This window comes from Pelophylax lessonae (assembly GCF_965119305.1).
Source record: "Pelophylax lessonae genome assembly, chromosome: 2".
NCBI classification, from domain to species: Eukaryota; Metazoa; Chordata; class Amphibia; order Anura; family Ranidae; genus Pelophylax; species Pelophylax lessonae.
In genome coordinates, this window is record NC_138769.1 from 453,044,068 (window position 1) to 453,066,159 (window position 22,092).

At 43.7% G+C, this 22,092-nt stretch overlaps 1 protein-coding gene across 1 annotated transcript in view; it reads right to left on the reverse strand.

The window, feature by feature from the left end:
- The window catches only part of MITD1 (microtubule interacting and trafficking domain containing 1), a 236,909-nt gene that overhangs the window by 32,454 nt on the left and 182,363 nt on the right, over positions 1–22,092 (reverse strand). Inside the window, exons 30-33 of the mRNA XM_082246937.1 lie at positions 20,927–21,128; positions 17,555–17,656; positions 11,582–11,718; positions 8,492–8,578 (exon numbers count right to left, since the gene is read on the reverse strand). Of these exons, the coding sequence (XP_082103063.1) occupies positions 8,492–8,578; positions 11,582–11,718; positions 17,555–17,656; positions 20,927–21,128 (528 nt within the window). The remainder of the gene's footprint in view (positions 1–8,491; positions 8,579–11,581; positions 11,719–17,554; positions 17,657–20,926; positions 21,129–22,092) is intronic.

Sequence of the window (22,092 nt, forward strand, 5' to 3'; positions counted from 1 at the left end):
CGAACTTTAAAAAAAAGTCCGGGTCCGTGTCCCGGACTTTTACCGAACTTTTCCCGGACACCGAACCCCATTGAAGTCAATGGGGACCCGAACTTTAAGGCACTAAAATGGCTCTAAAACACCAAAGGAAAGGGCTAGAGTGCTGCAAATGGCAGCAAAACGTAATTAAGAGCATGGCAAGTGCTCTGCAAACAAATGTGGATAGGGAAATAACTTAAAACAACAAAAAAAAACAGAAAAATAAAACAATGTTCTTCTTCATCTCTGAAGGACGAGGCCCATATGGAGTAGGAGGGAGGTTGAGGTGGTGGTGGATGTGGCGGTGACATAGGCGTGCGCACAGGGTGTGCTGGGTGTGCCTGGGCACACCCTAATCACCTAGGGCACATAGCATTGCCAGTGAGGAGATGGGAAAGATCTCCCTGGGACCTGCTCTGCTCTATTTCTCCTTGCCTACAGGTACATGGCCCCGATACATTACTCTCCCTGCTGGCAAACACATGCATGTGTATTTCAACTTTGGGGTGCACACCTTAATGCAATAGGCTGCGCACACCTATGGGTGGTGTAGGTGGAAGCGGCGGTGGAGGAGGACCAGGGCCGGATTAAGAGCATCATGGGCTTGGTGCTGAGGATTTTGAAGGGCCTTAAGGGCCGTGCCTTGCCATGCACCCAGAGGAGGAAGGGTGCAGCCATGCATGCCTAATTCAACATGGGATGCTGTCTCTGAAGCCCATAAACACATCCATGCATCGCCAACTGTCCCTCCTTGTCCGGCCTTCACGCTGTGTGGGGAGGTTCTGAGGGTGCTGCCTGGGGAAGCGAGCATAGAAGCCAGACTTCTGTGTTTACAAGTGACAGAAGAGCGGTAACAGTGAATATGGCCAACCCGGGGCCTATATAAAAGGTAGGGGCCTGGAGCTGCAGCTCCAATAGCCCCTACATTAATCTGGCCCTGAGGAGGAGGACGAGGTAGCCAACACTGCTTCTTTTCAAAAATTTTAAATGAGGGTACACCCCAAAAGAGTGAGAAAGAGCAAAAATGGAACAATGGGTGGGTAAGGTCGGTATCCATTGCTATTCTGCATAAGGTACGGAAAAGTCCCGTGGGATCCATGCCTGGTTCATTTTAATGAACGTGAGCTTGTCCACATTGTCTCTGGACAGGCGGCTGCGCTTGTCTGTTATAACGCCCCCAGCCGTGCTAAATACCCGTTCAGATAATACACTGGCTGCAGGGCACGCCAGCACCTCCAAGGCGTAAAGGGCAAGCTCAGGCCATGTGCCCAATTTGGAGACCCAGAAGTTGAAGGGGGCAGACCCGTCATTCACTACATGTAGGCGTGTGCACACATACTGCTCCACCATGTTGGTAAAATGCTGCCTCCTGCTAAGACGTTCCATCTGAGCTGCTGGTGCTGCTGTTTGTTGTGGCGTGCTGACAAAGCTTTTCCACATTTCGGCCATGCTAACCCTGCCTTCTGAGGTGCTGGCGGTGCCCTGGTTGCGTTGGCGACCTCCTCCTCCTCCTCCTCTGCCTTGTGCTTCCACTGTGGCCCCGCTGTCAGATGGGAATGCCAGCAGCATGGCGTCTACCAGCGTGCGCTTGTACTCGCGCATCTTGCGATCGCGCTCCAGTGAGTGAATTAAGGACGGTACGTTGTCCTTGTAACGGGGATCCAGCAGCGTGGCCACCCAGTAATCAGCACAAGTTAGAATGTGGGCAACTCGGCGGTCGTTGTGGAGACACTGCAGCATGTAATCGCTCATGTGTGCCAGGCTGCCCAGAGGCAACGAAAGGCTGTCCTCTGTGGGAGGTGTATCGTCCGTGTCCTCTGTATCCCCCCAGCCACGCACCAGTGATGGCCATGAGCTGGCCTGGGTGCCACCCTGCTGTGAACATGGTTCCATCTCCTCCTCCAGCTCCTCCTCCTCCTCATCCTCCAGAACTGTGCCCCTGCTGGACAATTGCGTCCCTGGCGTTTGCGTGTGCAGGAACCCACCCTCGGAGCCCCTTGCGAATGACTGCCCTGAAAGCCTTGGAAATGTTACCTCTTCATCCTCCTCCTCCTCCTCATCCTGTGCCACATCCTCTTCCATCATCGCCCGAATTGTTTTTTCAAGGAGGCATAGAAGTGGGATAGTTAAGCTGAGAACGGCGTCATTGCCACTGGCCATGTTGGTGGAGTACTCAAAACAGCGCAACAAGGCACACAGGTCTCGCATGGAGGCCCAGTTAAATTAAATAGCGGAATAGAAAATATGATCCAAAAAAAGTGTATGTATATCACACGTACACAACCACACTGGGCCCCAATTACTATTGTTTGTACCCCTAAAAGGCTAGATGAGGAGTAGGGGGAGTATGGAACAGGCAGCACCCTCAAACCTTCAGAAGTATGAGATGAACCCCAACAACTTGGAAAGGTGGATCTCTCTCACACGTACCAACACAGACTATCCCCCAATTTAACTGATCCCCAAAGGTTTTTGATTAAATAGCGGAATAGAAAATATGATCCAAAAAAAGTGTATGTATATCACACGTACACAACCACACTAGGCCCCAATTACTATTGTTTGTACCCCTAAAAGGCTAGATGAGGAGTAGGGGGGGTATGGAACAGGCAGCACCCTCAAACCTTCAGAAGTATGAGATGAACCCCAACAACTTGGAAAGGTGGATCTCTCTCACACGTACCAACACAGACTATCCCCCAATTTAACTGATCCCCAAAGGTTTTTGATTAAATAGCGGAATAGAAAATATGATCCAAAAAAAGTGTATGTATATCACACGTACACAACCACACTAGGCCCCAATTACTATTGTTTGTACCCCTAAAAGGCTAGATGAGGAGTAGGGGGGGTATGGAACAGGCAGCACCCTCAAACCTTCAGAAGTATGAGATGAACCCCAACAACTTGGAAAGGTGGATCTCTCTCACACGTACCAACACAGACTATCCCCCAATTTAACTGATCCCCAAAGGTTTTTGATTAAATAGCGGAATAGAAAATATGATCCAAAAAAAGTGTATGTATATCACACGTACACAACCACACTAGGCCCCAATTACTATTGTTTGTACCCCTAAAAGGCTAGATGAGGAGTAGGGGGGGTATGGAACAGGCAGCACCCTCAAACCTTCAGAAGTATGAGATGAACCCCAACAACTTGGAAAGGTGGATCTCTCTCACACGTACCAACACAGACTATCCCCCAATTTAACTGATCCCCAAAGGTTTTTGATTAAATAGCGGAATAGAAAATATGATCCAAAAAAAGTGTATGTATATCACACGTACACAACCACACTAGGCCCCAATTACTATTGTTTGTACCCCTAAAAGGCTAGGAGTAGGGGGAGTATGGAACAGGCAGCACCCTCAAACCTTCAGAAGTATGAGATGAACCCCAACAACTTGGAAAGGTGGATCTCTCTCACACGTACCAACACAGACTATCCCCCAATTTAACTGATCCCCAAAGGTTTTTGATTAAATAGCGGAATAGAAAATATGATCCAAAAAAAGTGTATGTATATCACACGTACACAACCACACTAGGCCCCAATTACTATTGTTTGTACCCCTAAAAGGCTAGATGAGGAGTAGGGGGGGTATGGAACAGGCAGCACCCTCAAATCTTCAGAAGTATGAGATGAACCCCAAAAACTTGGAAAGGTGGATCTCTCTCACACGTACCAACACAGACTATCCCCCAATTTAACTGATCCCCAAAGGTTTTTGATTAAATAGCGGAATAGAAAATATGATCCAAAAAAAGTGTATGTATATCACACGTACACAACCACACTAGGCCCCAATTACTATTGTTTGTACCCCTAAAAGGCTAGATGAGGAGTAGGGGGGGTATGGAACAGGCAGCACCCTCAAACCTTCAGAAGTATGAGATGAACCCCAACAACTTGGAAAGGTGGATCTCTCTCACACGTACCAACACAGACTATCCCCCAATTTAACTGATCCCCAAAGGTTTTTGATTAAATAGCGGAATAGAAAATATGATCCAAAAAAAGTGTATGTATATCACACGTACACAACCACACTAGGCCCCAATTACTATTGTTTGTACCCCTAAAAGGCTAGATGAGGAGTAGGGGGGGTATGGAACAGGCAGCACCCTCAAACCTTCAGAAGTATGAGATGAACCCCAACAACTTGGAAAGGTGGATCTCTCTCACACGTACCAACACAGACTATCCCCCAATTTAACTGATCCCCAAAGGTTTTTGATTAAATAGCGGAATAGAAAATATGATCCAAAAAAAGTGTATGTATATCACACGTACACAACCACACTAGGCCCCAATTACTATTGTTTGTACCCCTAAAAGGCTAGATGAGGAGTAGGGGGAGTATGGAACAGGCAGCACCCTCAAATCTTCAGAAGTATGAGATTGTGTTCACTGTACCCCACAAAGATTGAGTTCACTGCACCCCACAATGATTGTGTTCACTGCACCCCACAAAGATTGTGTTCACTGCACCTCACAAAGATTGTGTTCACTGTACCCCCCAAAGATTGTGTTCACTGCACCCCACAAAGATTCTGTTCACTGTACCCCACAAAGATTGTGTTCACTGCACCCTAAAAGGATGTTGTTCACTGCACCCCACAAAGATTGTGTTCACTGCACCCTAAAAGGATGTTGTTCACTGCACCCCAAAAAGATTGTGTTCACTGTACCCCCCCAAAGATTGTGTTCACTGCACCCCACAAAGATTGTGTTCACTGCACCCCAAAAAGATTGTGTTCACTGTACCCCCCAAAGATTGTGTTCACTGCACCCCAAAAAGATTGTGTTCACTGTACCCCCCAAAGATTGTGTTCACTGCACCCCACAAAGATTCTGTTCACTGTACCCCACAAAGATTGTGTTCACTGCACCCCAAAAAGATTGTGTTCACTGTACCCCCCCAAAGATTGTGTTCACTGCACCCCACAAAGATTCTGTTCACTGCACCCCACAAAGGATTTTGTTCACTGCACCCCAAAAAGATTGTGTTCACTGCACCCCAAAAAGGATTTTGATCACTGCACCCCAAAAAGGATTTTGATCACTGCACCCCAAAAATGATTTTGTTCACTCCACCCCAAAAAGATTGTGTTCACTGCACCCCACAAAGATTGTGTTCACTGCACCCCACAAAGATTGTGTTCACTGTACCCCCCAAAGATTGTGTTCACTGCACCCCACAAAGATTGTGTTCACTGTACCCCACAAAGATTGTGTTCACTGCACCCCAAAAAGATTGTGTTCACTGCACCCCAAAAAGATTGTGTTCACTGCACCCCAAAAAGGATGTTGTTCACTGCACCCCAAAAAGGATGTTGTTCACTCCACCCCAAAAAGATTGTGTTCACTGCACCCCACAAAGATTGTGTTCACTGCACCCCAAAAAGATTGTGTTCACTGCACCCCAAAAATGATTTTGTTCACTGCACCCCAAAAAGGATTTTGTTCACTGCACCCCAAAAAGGATGTTGTTCACTCCACCCCAAAAAGATTGTGTTCACTGCACCCCAAAAAGATTGTGTTCACTGCACCCCACAAAGGATTTTGTTCACTGCACCCCAAAAAGATTGTGTTCACTGCACCCCAAAAAGGATGTTGTTCACTGCACCCCAAAAAGGATTTTGTTCACTGCACCCCAAAAAGATTGTGTTCACTGCACCCCACAAAGGATTTTGTTCACTGCACCCCACAAAGATTGTGTTCACTGCACACCAAAAAGGATTGTGTTCACTGCACCCCAAAAAGATTTTGTTCACTGCACCCCAAAAAGATTGTGTTCACTGCAGCCCAAAAAGATTGTGTTCACTGCAGCCCAAAAAGATTGTGTTCACTGCAGCCCAAAAAGATTGTGTTCACTGCAGCTCACACACAGAAAAATGGATGTGGATCACTGACACCTGCCTATCTCCAATCCCACACCACACAGCAATATCGATTGTAGTTTGTAGAACACAGTTTCCCTAAAATTCAGCAGACTCTGTCCCTAACAGGATTGAGAAGAGATCGTAGATCAGGATTGAGTGCAGATTCACCCCACCCCCCACACAGCAATATCGATTGTAGTTTGTAGAAGACACTGACCCTATAATTCAGCAGACTCTATCCCTAAAATGCCTACAACTCGCCCTGCCTAAACACTCCGACCTGTCCCTCAATTCTATCCGGACACAAATGGTTTTTTCCTGCCTATCTTTCCCTAATCAGCAGCCAGCACATTGATGTGTGCTCTGTCCCTTAGCTAAGCAGCAGAATGACGCTGCTGCGGCGGCTGCCTCGAACTTATAAAGACTTGGTCACATGCTTCAGACGGCCAATCACAGCTACTAAGACATTTGCAGGCATGGCTGGGATGGCTTAAGGCACACCAGTTAAACGATTGTTGATTGGCTGTTGAAAGCCCGCCATGAAAAGAGCGCCAAAGCATGCAAAACCCGGAAATAAAACGACCGAACACGGATTTTTACCCGAACATACAGTAAAGTGTCCGTGTTCGGGTAAAAAAAATCCAATTATTCGGTACGAACACGAATAATACAGTCCGTGTTCGCTCAACACTATCCGGGAGACCTCCACCACTTCTCTCACCACCAAACACCTGGGGTCACAAGACCCCCAAGTACCTAATTGAAACACCAATGTATTTTGTCTCACAGAGAGACTTATCAGGACATGGATTTCTAGCTACACTCCTCCCCTAAATAGGGAAGCGCACACACACGCGAACACACACACGCACACACACACGCACACACACACGCACACACACACGCACAAAGGGGTTGATTTACTAAAACTAGAGTGCAAAATCTGGTGCAGCTGTGCATGGTAGGCAATCAGCGTCTAACTTCAGCTTGTTTAATTAAGCTTTGGTAATAAAACCTGGAAGCTGATTGGTTTCAGTGCAGAGCTCCACCAGATTTTGCACACTCCAGTTTCAGTAAATCAACCCCAATATCTCTCCTCCCTTTTATTTGTGTATATATTTTTCTCCAAACACCTAACCAGCCATTAGAAATTGACACACCACCTGGACCCTTTATTCACAAGGACGACTGTGGATAAACTGTTTGTTGTTACCATTAGACAGCAAAGTATCTAAATTTGTAGATCTATGCCATTTCTTTTTGCAATAATAATTTGTCACAGTTACTTCTTCTTTGCAAAATTTTTCATCCCCAGGACTCTTATTTCTTCAGAATTCAAATAACAGTAGTGTACTTGTTTGCCTACCATCTTTTTTCTTTTTATATTAATGTGCTTGATTGACAGAAGAAACTACCCATATGATTTATGGAGAGTCTTTATCCGATAAAGTAAATAAAACACGCAGTAAAATGGCTTACAACTGCATTTTGTATGTCTGGATGTTCCTGACACAGAAAGAATATGTATGCTCCAAACTCTCACCCTATGTGCAAGTTCCTGATTGGTGACTTCCTCAGGTAGTGAAATGTGGATCAGCATGAAAACTCACAGTGTGGTATTTCTGTTTTATGCGGTTATTAGAAACCTGAATTACATACTAGATTTACATGCATGTACTTAAGGGTACGCCCATGAGAATGCCCGTACATCTTTGGTCAAAGTGTGTATTTGGGAATCCACACAGCTGTCAAACTGGCTGTGGCTGTGCAGCTGCTGCGTCCCAAATGACATGAATGAAACTGCCTACATAGAGATGCACAGAACATCTGTGCATCCCCATGCAGGCAAACACAGCCCTCACACAGGCATACGCCTAAGTGGAAATAAGATTATTCTTATATAGCATAGGTATACCAGAAATAGAAATACTGTTTGCACTACTGTTTCATTTGGAAGCAGGCAATTACTTGTAACACACTTGTATAGGTAAATCGGGCTTTATTTTAGAGCATAGTTAGGAAGCATTGTGATTTGTAGAAATCAGCTTTCATTGGCCCAGTCACACTAAGCTGCTGAATTTTACAAAATAATTGGTTACAGCTCAGTTTTAACATGTTACTGTAGAAATTATTCATTTTTAAAGCCAAGAATGAACATCTTCTAGATTTGAAGTACAAGAACAATAAATGATTTACAAGGTGATAAAATGCTAATCAGTAATAACAAAAATGAGGACAAGAGCAACACTTCCAGTATGCTGACAAACCTTTGCTACTCTATGTAAACATCTTCACAGATTTCTATTCCCAGCACCTTAGGGACATGTATTAGTATTGGTGTCCATTCTCTGTGTAGGTGGAACTCCTAGCCCTCAATTTTGGCTCATAAATGTGTTGTGGAAAAATATGCTCACTCTAAATAAGACTTTATTTTACATAGAAATAGATCACTCAATTATGGGTTTTAAATATGTTTTCTTAGTATATATTCTATTGGTCGTGTCTGAGCAAGCCATGGAGGCAGGGACAAATTGAACTTGTGTATAGGTTATAGTATAAGACCAGAAATGCTCATAAACTTACTTCATCTCTTGAAGTCAGCAAGTTGATTTTCTTGATCCTGGAAGGCCCCTTAATAAGCATTTCACAAAATCGTAGAAAGTTATACAGCTGTAAAAAGAAAGACCGTTCAAATGAGTATGAAATACAAACAAAACAATCTTTTGCAATTAATTATTCTTACTAGAGTATGAAATACAAACAAAACAATCTTTTGCAATTAATTATTCTTACTAGAATGATTTAATCTGTAACATGAATAACCAAAATATCCAATATGTCTTTGTCCATTTACATTATAGGAAAAAAAATAGTCACACAATTATTTTCTTCTTAAGGTCATAATTTATAGGGGTCCTGTAAGCACTCCTACAGTATATTAAATTGGCAACAGCAGGGATTTACACTGAAAAATTCTGAAAAAGGGATGAAAAAATTATTAAAGATGATCAATGGGATCTCTCAACATGCAAGAGAAGCCATGGTTTTTTTGACGAGGACACATTTTGTGACATTTTGTAACATTTAATGTATCTCTCAAATTTTTACAGGCCTACTGTTCAGGATCTTTCAAACACAGAGTTCTAGATTCTGCTTAAAATGGCTATGTATTTATTAGATCAGTGTTTCTCAACCTTTTTCTGTCAAGGTGAAGGCACCCTTTAAAGACTTTGGACAATCTCGAGGCACCCTTTAAAAATGATGGACAGTCTAGAGGCGCCCCATTCTAAAATGTAAAACCTATTCTAATAGCTTTACATAATGCAGCAACATCCACAAGTCCAAGTAGGACACCCAACATTAGAGGTGATTTATCCTTCCAAAGCAAATATACTTTGGCAAACTGGTACCAACTAGTATTCCAATGTTTCTGTTCTCCCTCAGTTTTTCTCCAACACTCAGCTAATGTGATGCCAATGCTGATGGAGAGGGGCAGGGAAGGGGCTAACAATGATGCTATGCAGGCGACCGACATCCTCTTTATCAATTGATGATGCAAACCTGTGACTTAATGTAACTAAAAGGGCAAACTTCATCCACACGCTGGCTCATATACAATTTTTGGGCATTTTGCCAAGGCACCCCTGAAGGAACCTCAAGGCACACCAGGGTGCCTTGACACCCTGGTTGAAAATGCTGTATTAGATAATGTATTCAGCACCTATCCATATAAAACATCTGTTCAGAGCACAGGGATTAGAGACAGAGGATTTAGTGGGAGTTCCCGGTTGACAGCAGGGATGAGTCATGGTTGTTAGGATGCTGGCGGGTGCCAACTTCTTAACAACCAGCATCCCTGAGCTCACCTGTCACATTTAGCAGTGGTAGGAAAACCACTGCTAAATGTTTCACTTCCAGCTGCAGCTGGAGGTCCGGTCTGGGGTAAAATAAGGTGGAAAAATTATACAAGGTTTTATACGTTCTGCATTTGCATTAGATTTAAAGTAGTATAATAAAGCCAAACTCCAGTTTTTTAGGGTTTTGGATAGAGAGAAGAATTGTTAGAACATCTGTCAAATTTTATTACTGTCTGGGTCCTGGTATGATTTCTTCTCACTTTCTGTTCCTAAGACACTTATATGAAAAATAAGGAGAGAAAATTTCACTGGGTCATGAAAACAAGGACATCACTAAAACCTGACAGAGGCTATTATGCTTCCCTCTTATTCTCTACTAAAAGAGAAAACATTGTTTCTGTTGTTGTCATCCCCGGTTCTAATAGAGATTTCACATTACATTCTGTCCCTGTGACAACATGGGACAAGAAGTGAGGAGGAATCTAAAATACAGCTTACACAGAGCTCCAATACTCCTTACACTCCTGAATTACAATTTTGCTTACTCCTGATAGGAGATCAATATAAAATTTAAATAGGACTTATCGTTTTTTTTTTTTTTTTAACAGAACTTGGGTTTATCAGTTTGTATTTAATGAATACTCAAACGCCTAATGTAACTTCCAGGATAGCCAAATCCTCATTACTGAACTATGAATGGAAGCAGCCAATTTGTCTCATTTTCTGGTTTCCCAGCCAAAAGCTATTATTATATTATTTTACAGGATTCATATAGTGCCAACAGTTTGTGCAAAGCTTTACAAAATGTAGATGTAAGATAGTACAGTCACAATTATTATACAATTATTATTATAATTCAGTAAAAGAGAAATCAGAGGGATTTGCTTGTCAAAGCTTACACTCTAAAAAGGTAAGTTATGCCACTTATTCATGGTGCAGCTGAACATATTTAGAGTCCTGGAAAGAGGAAGCTGCCCAAAAATAAATGGCAGCTTTAAAGACAGAGCTGTCATAGGTTTCCTCGGTGTAGGACCGCATTTAGAGGCCCTAAAGCCCCGTACACACGCACCGATTGTTGGCCGACCGATCGGCCGTCTTTTGTCCAGTGTTGTGTTGGTTAAAATGTGCTCTAGACTGCACACGAATTTTGTTGGCCAACAACAACCAACTGCAGAAGTGATGTCATGTTCTGGTCTACTTTTCGTGTGTTTTTTCCTTCTCTGAGCATGCCCAGTCTTGCTCATCTGACTTTTGTCGGCCGAAATCTGTACTGACTGAGGAACAATCAGCCGTTCTGGTGACAGCCAACAAAAATTTTATAGCCTGCACACCATATTTTGTTCGGCCGAAAAGTCGCAGTCGGTTGTCGGAAGCATCATACTAACAAGCCGACAATCGGCCGATCGGACGTTGGCCGAAAATTTACGGCCAACAATCGGTGCGTGTGTACGGGGCTTTAGCCTCCATCCAACTTAGAGAGCTAAATTCTGTTGGTGCAATATTGCACAGATCTTTCAGTGCCACAGAAACAAATAAATGTAGCTCAACAAAATATGAAAATAACTAAAACAAATCTATTTTCTATTATTGACTCCAAGGTATTTAGTGCTTGTCACCAAGGTAATCTTTTGGAACTAAGCTACAATGAAATACTTAATGATAATCCACATAAGCACAATACATATAACCAACAAGTAGCGGTATAAGCACATTTTTATCTCCCTCAGCACTGGAAATATAGACAGGCTTCAATATATAAATAATTCCTATGTGTGAGAATAACTACTGCCTCCTGGACATCCCTGTTCACACTTACTTGATGAGTGTGCCGGATATATGGGTCCTCCACCCACACTTCTGTTAGAGTTTCATCCACATATGGCTTGAAAAGGTTTTCATAACTGTAACCCGTTGAATTTTCTACAATCTTGATTTGCTTGTGATATTTTCCCTCTGCATCAAAAAAAATAGATGTGTCAATCACCAAAAGCAAATTCATATGGGCTACAATTTGAGTGTATAATTCTGGTAAAATTCAATGTTAAAGTGGTTATAAAGCTAGAAGGTTTTACAACTTAATGCATTACCTGTATTAAGGTAGAAAACCCTCCACTAGTTGTTCCCCCACCCTTTCCCTAAAAACCTACCTGTATCAGTCCAACGCTGTGCCCATCTTCAGCAGCTCAGCAGCACTGGCTCTCACAGGCTCAGAGACAGCAGTGGGATTTACTAGCTCCTGCTGCTGTCAATTAAATGCTGTGAGGAGGAAGCAGGGACGGGTCTGAGCCCGGCTGTATGTGTCAATAGATGGTCACAGCCCAGCTCCTGAGCGAGCCCACAGGTGCACCACCACAGGAAGCAACTTTCTATGGGGGCGCGCCGAGAACAGAAAGAGCTGAGAGTGCTGGTGGGGGGACCCCAAAAGAAGAAGAGGTTCGGTGTAGCTCTGTGCAATACCATTTAAAAAAAAAAAATAGATAAAGTATAACATGTTTGTTATTCTTAAAAAAAAAATCTTTGTCTTTACAACCACTTTAAAGTGGTAATAAACCCAAAACCAAAAATGTAAGATATTGCAGCTTACCAATCATTAGATGTGATGGCTGTATTCGTTTTTTTTTCTGGAAAAATCACCCCCCCCCCCCCCCCCCCGTATTAGAGTGCCTCCCACTCTGAATGAAGGAGCACAGAGAAACCTTTGGACAGCAGCACTGTCAGTCTTGGGGGGTTGTGTTAGATGTACTAGCAGCTTTAAATATACTAACAAACTGAAGCCAGACTCCAGCTAATACTTTATAAGCAGTAATAGCAACAGTATTTTTTCCTTTTGGTATAAATGTTTTTACATAAATGAATTAAAGCAGAATATTACGAACACCCATCAATGTTAAATGGTGTTAAATGGCGACTTGTATGTTGGTGCAGAAGAAAATCAATAAGCCAATCGCACAAGCAGGAAATGACCATTCTGGGGGTGTTTTGTACACCAACTGTTTTCAGAATGCTTTTGGGTTGCCATACTGCATTGAGTTTTTTAACAGTTTGAAATAATGATAGCAGCTTCAGTGTGGAATAACATTAAAGCGGAGTTCCACCCAAAAGTGGAACTTCCGCTTTAGGTGGTCCTAAACCCCTGACATGCCACATTTGGCATGTCATTTTTTTGGGGGGGGAGCGGGTACCTAGTTTTGACAGGTGCCCGCGCCCACTTCCGCTCGGAGCGCCATGGCACCCTGAGCGGAAGTTCTCCTCTCCCCCTCCCTCCCTGCAATCTTCTGGGACATGTCAAAGGTCCCAGAAGATTGCCGGCCAATCACGGCGCGTAGCGCATCTCGCGCATGCGCAGTGCGTACCCGGCTGTGAAGCCGCAAACTGTCACAGCCGGGTGCCCACAGCAGTGATGCCGGCGCCGAGGGAGAGGATCGAGGCTTTGGGCGGCCGCATCGCTGGACCGTTGGACAGGTGAGTGAAATGGCTGGAACTCCGCTTTAAATTAGAAAATGGATGGGGCAATTTTTTATGCTTCAGAATTTTTTTTTTTTTTTTTAATGTAAGTGGATTTCCCCATTAACCGCTTTACGACCAGCCGCCGCAGATATACTGCGGCAGTCTGGCTCTCCTGCACAAACTGACGTACCCGCTCTTTAGCCCTGCAGCTAAGCAACGGGTTCCCACCGGGAAACCCGGCGATCTCTGCAGGGACTGACAGAAGGCGGCGTGCTGTTGTAAACAGGGCACACCGCTCATCTGTCACTGATTGAAACAGGGCTCCTGTGTTCCTGTTATTTCCAAACACAGGAGCCCTGTTTCCATCCACCAAGTCTGGACCCCCACACAGTTAGAATCACTCCCTAGGGACACATTTAACCCTTTGATCGCCCCTGGTGTTAACACCTTCCCTGCCAGTGTCATTATTGCAGTAACAGTGCATATTTTTAGCACTCGTTACTGTAGTAATGTCACAGATTCCCCCAAAAGTGTAAAAAATGTCAGTTAGGGGTCCAATCTGTCCGCCGCGGTCCCGCTTAAAAAAAAAAAAAATTGCTGCCATTACTAGTAAAAAAAAAAAAAAAATATGACATAAATCTTTCCCCTAGTTTGTAGGTGCATTAACTTTTGTGCAAACCAATCAAAATACACTTATTGGGTTTTTTCTTTACCAAAAATATGTGGCAAAAATACAAATTGGCCAAAAATGATGAAAAATTTTGATTTTGGGAATGTTCTATAGCAGAAAGTGAAAAATACAGTTTTTGTTTCTCAAAATTGTCGCACTTTTTTGTTTATAGCGTATACTCCAAAAAACGCAGAGGTGATAAAATACCACCAAAATAAAGCCCTGTTTGTGGGGGGAAAAAGGACATCAATTTTATTTGGGTACAGCATCACACGACCGCGCAGTTGTCAGTTAACCACTTCCATACCGGGCCATAGTAAAAGGACGCCGGCAGGAAGTGCTCCTTGATCCAGACGGCCGTCATATGACATCGCCCCCTGTCGCCGCTACTGCGCGCCCCCGGGGGCAGACAGCGCGGCAATCAGGGATGAGGCTCGTCCCTCTGACTGAGCCCATCCCAGATCAAGGTAAACAGCCAATGAAATTGGCTGTTTACCACGTGATCGGCTGTGTCCAATCACAGCCGATCACATGAGCGGCTCCAGCGCGAGCCGCTCGTTCTCTCCGCAATGCACACCCCATCAGATTACCCGAGTACCTGACTCTAGCCCATCAGAATACCCAAGTACCTCTCTGAAGCTCAGAGTACCTGAGTACCTTTCTGAAGCCGATCAGTGTACCTGAGTAGCTGTCTGCAGCCCATCAGAGTACCTATCTGCAGCCCATGCCTCCTAAATTAGGTGTTGGGGTATTTGCTTCCCAAAATGGGGTCATTTTATGGGGGTTTCCTTTGTCTCGGTGCTCCAGGGCCTTCAAAAGTGTGATAGGTTGTAATGAAATTATATGTGTGATTTATGCTCCTAGAACACCTCACGTTGCTCCTTGCATGTTGGGCCTCTGTATGTGGCTATTCTGTGACAAAGTCCCACATATGTGGTATCGCCATACTCAGGAGGAGTAGCAGAATGTATTTTGGGGTGTCATTTTTGCTATGTACATGCTATGTGTTAGAAATATCTTATAAATTGACAACTTTGTGTAAAAAAAAAAAAATGCGTTTTCATTTTCTTTCCACATTTTCCAAAAACTTGTGGAAAAAAATGACATCTTTAAAAGACTCATTATGCCTCATAGAATATACGTTGGGGTGTTTTCTTTCCAAAATGGGGTCATTTTGTGGGTAATTCCATTGTCCTGGTGCTCCAGGGCCTTCAAGTGTGATAGATTGTCAGGAAATTATATAATATGTAATTTATGCTCCTAGAATGCCGGATGGTGCTCCTTGAATGTTGGGCCTCTGTATGTGGCCAGGCTGTGTAAAAGTCTCACACATGTGGTATCGCCATACTCAGGAGGAGTAGCAGAATGTATTTTGGGGAGTAATTGCAAGTATGAATATACTGTGTGTGAGAAATAACTTGTTATTATGACAGTTTTGTGTAAAAAAAAAAAAAAAAAAAAATGATTTCTTAATTTTCCCAAGAATTGTGGGAAAAAATTACAACTTCAAAAAACTCACCATGCCTCTTGCTAAATACCCTGGAATGTCTACTTTCCAAAAAGGGGTCATTTAGGGAATATTTGTACTGTCCTGACATTTCAGGGCCTCAGGAAATGGGATAGGCCGTCGGTACATCAGGTGTGATTTTCAATGATTGGCACCATAGCTTGTAGACTCTATAACTTTCACACAAACTAAATAATAACCACTAATTTGGGTTATTTTTACCAAAGATATGTAGAAGTATAAATTTTGGCCCAAATTTATGAAAAAAAAAAATACTTATTTGCATAATTTTATAATAGAAAACTAAAAGAAAATGTTTTTTTTTTTCAAAATGTTCGCAATTTTTTCACTTATATCGCAAAAAATAAAAAACCCAGTGGTGATTAAATACTACAAAAAGAAAGCTCTATTTGTGTGAAAAAAACGATAAAAAATTTGATTGGGTACAGCGTTGCATGACTGAGTAATTATCATTCAAAATGTGAGAGAGCTGAAAGCTGAAAATTGGCCTGGGCAGGAAGGGGGTGTAACTGCTCTGTATGGAAGTGGTTAAAGTAATGCAGTGCCGAATTGCAAAAAAATAGCCTGGTCATTAAGGGGGCAAATCCTTCCGGTCCAGAAGTGGTTAAGGTTTAGGGTTTGGGTGAGGAGAGGAAAGAGTCAGCATAAGAGAAAGGTTGAAGTGAAACAGTGCTTTGCTTAATCAGGCAATGTATTTTTGGTCGTGTCTCTCAATAGAGGGGAGTTTACCTTTATTACCTGTCCTAGACACAACAGTAAATGAAGAAAAATCTTTAAAAAGCAGGCAGAATTTCAATCCTAGAGAGTTGCAATAGGAGCACGTCACCCCAGGTAGAATTTTTTTCTGGCTTCCTGTTCTAACGACAACTCAAAAGGTTTTGATTTCCCCTCACTTTCTGCCTCTGTGACAATGGTAACCAGGACCAATAGAGGAGCATTTCACCCCAGTGGGAACACAGCATTTAAAAATTGACAGAAGATCTAACCTACTCTATAGAAAACTAAAACAAAAAAGATTGCATTTACGTAGGCTTTAAGGTTTACCAATGAAAGCATGAATGTTGTTATGTGCATAGGTATATGTTTTTTATATGAGCCAGCCGAACTAAGAAAGCACAAAAACTGAAAGAGATGACGAATTGTACCTGCAGACCAGCTGATCGTACTGACAAATCTTATCAAGTAAAACCATGAAGTAAAAAAATAAAATATTGCTTTTTTATTTTAACAATTTCAATACAGGGCACTTTCACCCCCTTCCTGCCCAGGCCAATTTTCAGCTTTTGGCACTGTCACGCTTTGAATGAAAATTGCGCGGTCATGCAACGCTGTACCCAAACAACATTTTTATCATTTTTTTTCGGTGGCAAATAAAAAAGGACCAAAAATTTTGAAAAAAAAAAGTTTTTCTTTGTTTATATTAAAAATGTTGTAAATAAGTAAGTTTTCTCCTGCACTAAATAGGCACTGATGAGGCTGCACTGATGATGAGGCACTAATATGCAACACTGATGGGCACTAATAGGTGGCACTGATCGGTTGCACCGATATGCAACATTGATGGCCACTGATAGGCAGCACTAATGGGCACTGATAGGCAGCACTGATGAGGCACTGACAGGCATTGCTAATGGGCACTGATTGGCATCTTTAATTAGCACTGATTGGCATCCCTGGTGGGCTCTAGTGGGCATCCCTGGTGGGTATGCACAGATAATCAATGTGCTGATTATCAGTGCAGACCCCCCCCCGTCAGGAGAGCCCCCAATCGGCTCTCCTCTACTCGCGCCTTGACAGCGCGAATGGAGGAAAGCCGATAAACGGCACTTTCTGGTTATGATGTGTCTAGCTGTGATTGGTCACAGCTGATCACATGGTAAAGAGCCTACGTCATAGGCTCTTTACCGGGAACGGAGATGCGGTGTGTCAGAGTGACTCACCGCACCACCGATCGCCGCTCTGCGCGCCCTCGCGGGTGCACGCGAGCGGCTTATCCTGCTGGACATCATGAGACGCCCAGTCAGGATAACCTAACCACTTTCCGGCCTTCATTCTGCTATATGGTGGGCGGGAACTGGTTAACGAAAACAGTTGTTAAATGTTGCCAGAAAACTACATTGTAAATATATCAGATGACATTTAACCTTCTTTCTCTTTTATCACATGATGTTTAATTTGTTCAGCCCTGTCCATGTAGCTTCGCAATTTCTGTCTATAGTGTGTTTTCTTTGCTTCATCTTTTGTACCTAAAACAAAAAAAAAAAAAAACTTGTGTTAGACAATGTTTAAAGGAAGGCTATATAGGAGATTCCACACAATAAAAGTGTTTAAGCAAAGCAAAACAAATAAATCACACCCGTTTTTTCAGATGCCTATTCTGATCAAATCCATCTGTCCCATTTTTCCTCCTCTTCTTGGGCCCCTCCCTCCTGTCAAGTGCCCCCGCAGCAAGCAACTTGCTATGGGGGCACCTAAGCCAAGCCACAGCACCCTGTGCCCATTCAGACATGGAGACAGCCCCCTTTCTATCCTCATTGGCTCCTGCTGCTGTCAAAGTCAGTAAATTCTACCAGGGTGTGTAAACTTTGATTTTCCTGTTAAATCTGTCCCCATCTTACCTCCCCTGTAGAGGAGAGCTCGGGTGTCCTCTGAACTCATTTCTATCTGAACTTCCACTTTACTCTATTTTCTAGTCCAATCAGTTGCAGGCTGAGTCATTCCCTGGTCTGCAGCTCCCATAAATAAAGAAGTGGGACAATGACATTGACTAAATATGGGATGCGTTCATATAAGGACACTCCCATCACCTGTACCCCACCCCTTTGTTTACATGTGCTGCCAAGTGGAAGCTCAGATAGAGAGGTGCCTGGAAAATGCCGGAGCTCACCTTTAACTCCCAGGTCTTCTTCTTTAATGAGGCTTGCCGACACAATAGGGAACCTCAAAGCAGAACTTTACCTATAACAACTTGATAAAAAATTATTTTCTTTAGCAAGGAACATACATTCCACATGAAAGTGGACCTTTACCCAATGGGGGAAGTTCAGCTTGTTTGCATCGTCCTTGTTTGGGAGGATGCAAACAAGGCTTGTGTGGGAGCTGGTACCTGTCAAAACCCGCTTGTTTGAGAGCCTGGTTTTGACAGGTACCAGCTCCCACCTTCAGGTCAGATAGGTGGCGATCGGTGAGGATATTTCTCCCCCCTCAGCCCCCCCAGCCTTCTGGGACACACACAAGTCACAGAAGCCTACGGGACCATCTACAAAGTGCAGGAGGAAACCAGCGCCTGCACCCCAAGCCGATTAAAGAATTGGCTTGGGTGAGGACATCATTGGATCCCAGGACAGGTACATGTCTTTATATTAAAAGTCAGCACCTACAGCATTTGTAGCTGATCACCTATATTTTTGGGGGGGAGACTGGAGCTCCTCTTTAATAAATATACTACCAAAATGAGTGTTTGGCGTAAATTGTTTCCAAAATTACTTCTGTTTCTTCTTACTGGAGGCTGTCATTTGTTGAAGCCCAGAGCCCCTGAGCAGAAGTAAATCAGGGGGAATGAAACCCATTGATTAAACAGTTTAAAAAAAAGTTACATTCCTGGAATGCCAGGATTGCGAACTGTCATATTTGCTAGTTTCCTCAACCACTGTCAAACCATCAAATTTCTGGAGTCATAACTGATCACATGCAGCACAATGGCAGTTGCAGATCAAAAAGAAGCAGCTTCCTTGGCTGTAAAGGATAGGAGGGTTTAAGCCCCCAGTCAAACCGATCATGGAATTGAAATCGTGCTACTTCACTTGAAACCCATCAAGCATTTTATCAAACCAATTGAGCATTTAAACAATGCTCAATTGGTACTAAGGGCCCAAAGTGTGCCAAGAAAATATCCCCCACACCATTACACCACCACCAGCCTGAGCTGTTTATACAAGGACTGGTGAATCCATGCTTTCATGTTGTTTACTCCAAATTCTGACCCTACCACCTGAATGTTGCAGCTGAAGACGAGACTCATCAGGGAACGTTTTTCCAATCTTCCATTGTCCAATTTAGGTGAGTCTGTGCGAATTGTAGCCTCAGTTTCCTGTTCTTACCTAACAGAAGTGGCACCTGGTGTAGTCTTCGACTGCTGTAGCCCATCTGTTTCAAGGTTGGATGTGTTGTGCATTTAGAAATGGTATTCTGTATACCTTGGCTGTAACGAGGGATTATTTGAGTTACTGCTGCCTTTCTATCATCTCAAACCAGTCTGCCCATTCTCCTATGACATCAACAAGGCATTTTCATCCGCACAACTGGCGCTCACTGGATATTTTCTCTTTTTCGGGCTATTCTCTGTAAACTAGGGCTGAACGATATACGATGTGCACATCGACATCGTGCAGTGAACCTTGACGATAGCCACATCGCCGGACATGCGATAGATGAGAAGTGTGTACTATCACTCACAGCGCTGCCTATGGGAAGGGGGAGGGGGCACATAAGACATCTGCAGCCCGTCTCACTCGCAGCGATCATCCTCCTGTAACATAAGACACCTCTCTCCCCACCTCTCACTGAGCATCCCCTCCCCTGCATATGTTCGGATGTAAACAGACAGGAGAAGGAGGAGGGAGGGAGATTTCACTGCCAGAGCCCAGCTGATGATCTGAGGTCTGTGCATTGTTATAGATACAGTGGAGGGGGCACACAGTAACCGGGAAGGGCAAGTAGCACACATGATGGATGGGGTGGGGGGGGGGGGCAAGAGGATATGTATTGGGAGGAGAGAGTACTTCTGCTAGTGGGGGGGGGGGGGTCCTCTTAACCTGCTGTGATACTTCCCACCCCGTTCCCTACAGTAATATTAACCCTGTATGGTACAATCAGAAGGCTGCAGTACTGCCCTACATTACCTTAACCCTGTATGGTCAGAAGGCTGCCCAGTGCACAGTCACACGTGATTGGTTTGCTGTGCCACCACTGCTCATGGCACTCACTGCTCAGTCACAGCCAACATTCACAACATTCATCACTACTAAAAATGCGCGACAAAGAGGATCCGCCGCAAAAAAATATGGCAATATATATCGTGGGGAAAAAAATATCGCAATGTGATTTTTTTTCAATATCGTGCAGCCTTACTGTAAACCCTAGAGATGGGTGTGTGAGAAGATCCCAGTAGATCAGCAGTTTTTCAAATACTCAGACCAGCCCGTCTGGCACCAACAAGCATTCAAAGTCACAAATCTTCTTTCTTCCTAAATCTTAAGCTCAGTTTGAACTTCGGCAAGTCGTTTTCACCACATCTAGATGCATACGTATGGAGTTGCTGCCATCTGATTGGCTGAATAGCAATTTGTGTTACCAAGCAACTGAACAGGTGTACCTAATAAAGTGGCCAGTGAGTGTATACATTTATTATACGTTCAGTTTATATTCTTTGGGTCTTCAGACTATCTACTTCCCCTCCCCCATTCCCCTCATCCTCTACCCTCTTAGTATCTCTCCTCCCCCTCCTATACACTGACCCTTCAGCACTTGTAGCAGCAGATCGATGCCTTCCTGGTAGCAGACCAAGCTCTCCTGGAACCTGCCGTTGTTGTCCAGCTCCACCGCTCTCCTGAGCACCACTCCTGCCGAATTCTCCATACCGGACAGCACCGACATAACGAGACTCGTGATCCGGAACCTCCCCCTCACACCACAGCTACAATGAATCACCGAGCGAGACTCAACTGGGACGTTCAAACTTCCGCGTTCCACAGACCGGAAACGGCGCATGATCACGTGTCTGTGTGTGTTTGTGGATGATGTCATCTCTGTGCGCTGTTTCGTTTGACAGGAGCTGCGGCAGGAGAGAGGAAGGGGGATTCCATGCTGTGACCTTGTTGGTGCAGAGCTCCTGAGCGGACATCAGGGTGACTGGCCACAATTGATGCAGGTAGATCGGCTCTCTCTGAGGGACATCGAACTTATTGGGTTCTCCTTGTGTACACCTCATGGTCTAAGAATCACACCTGACAGAATGCCTTACCTTTAACCACTTCAGCTCTGGATGGAAGATATACCCCTCATCATGTCCAGACCATGTTTTGTGATACGGCACTGCGTTACTTTAACTGACGATTGCGCGGTCGTGCGACGCTGTACCCAAATAAATGATGTCCTTTTCTATCCCACAAATCTAGCTTTCTTTTCTTGGAATTTGAACATCTCTGCGGTTTTTATTTGTTGCGCTATAAATGAAAAAATACTGACAATTTAACCACTTTACCACCGGAGGATTTTGCTGTCTTACGTCTGGGCCACTTTTTGCGATTCGGCGCAGTGTGACTTTAACTGACAATTGCGCGGTCGTGCGACACTGTACCCAAATTAAATTTACGTCCTTTTTTCCCACAAACAGAGCTTTCTTTTGGTGGTATTTGATCACCTGTGCGATTTTTACTTTATGCGCTATAAACAAAAAAAGAGCGTAAATTTTGAAAAAATAATATTTTTCACATTTTTTATATGAAATTCCCCCCAAAAAAATGTAAAAATCTAAATTTTTTTAAATTTTTGGTCAATTTGTTTTCTGCTACCTATGTTTGGTAAAAAAAATTGCAATAAGCGTATTTTGATTGGTTTGCGCAAAAGTTATTGCGTTTACTAACTAAGGGAAAGATTTCTGTCATTTTTGGTGTTTTTTTTT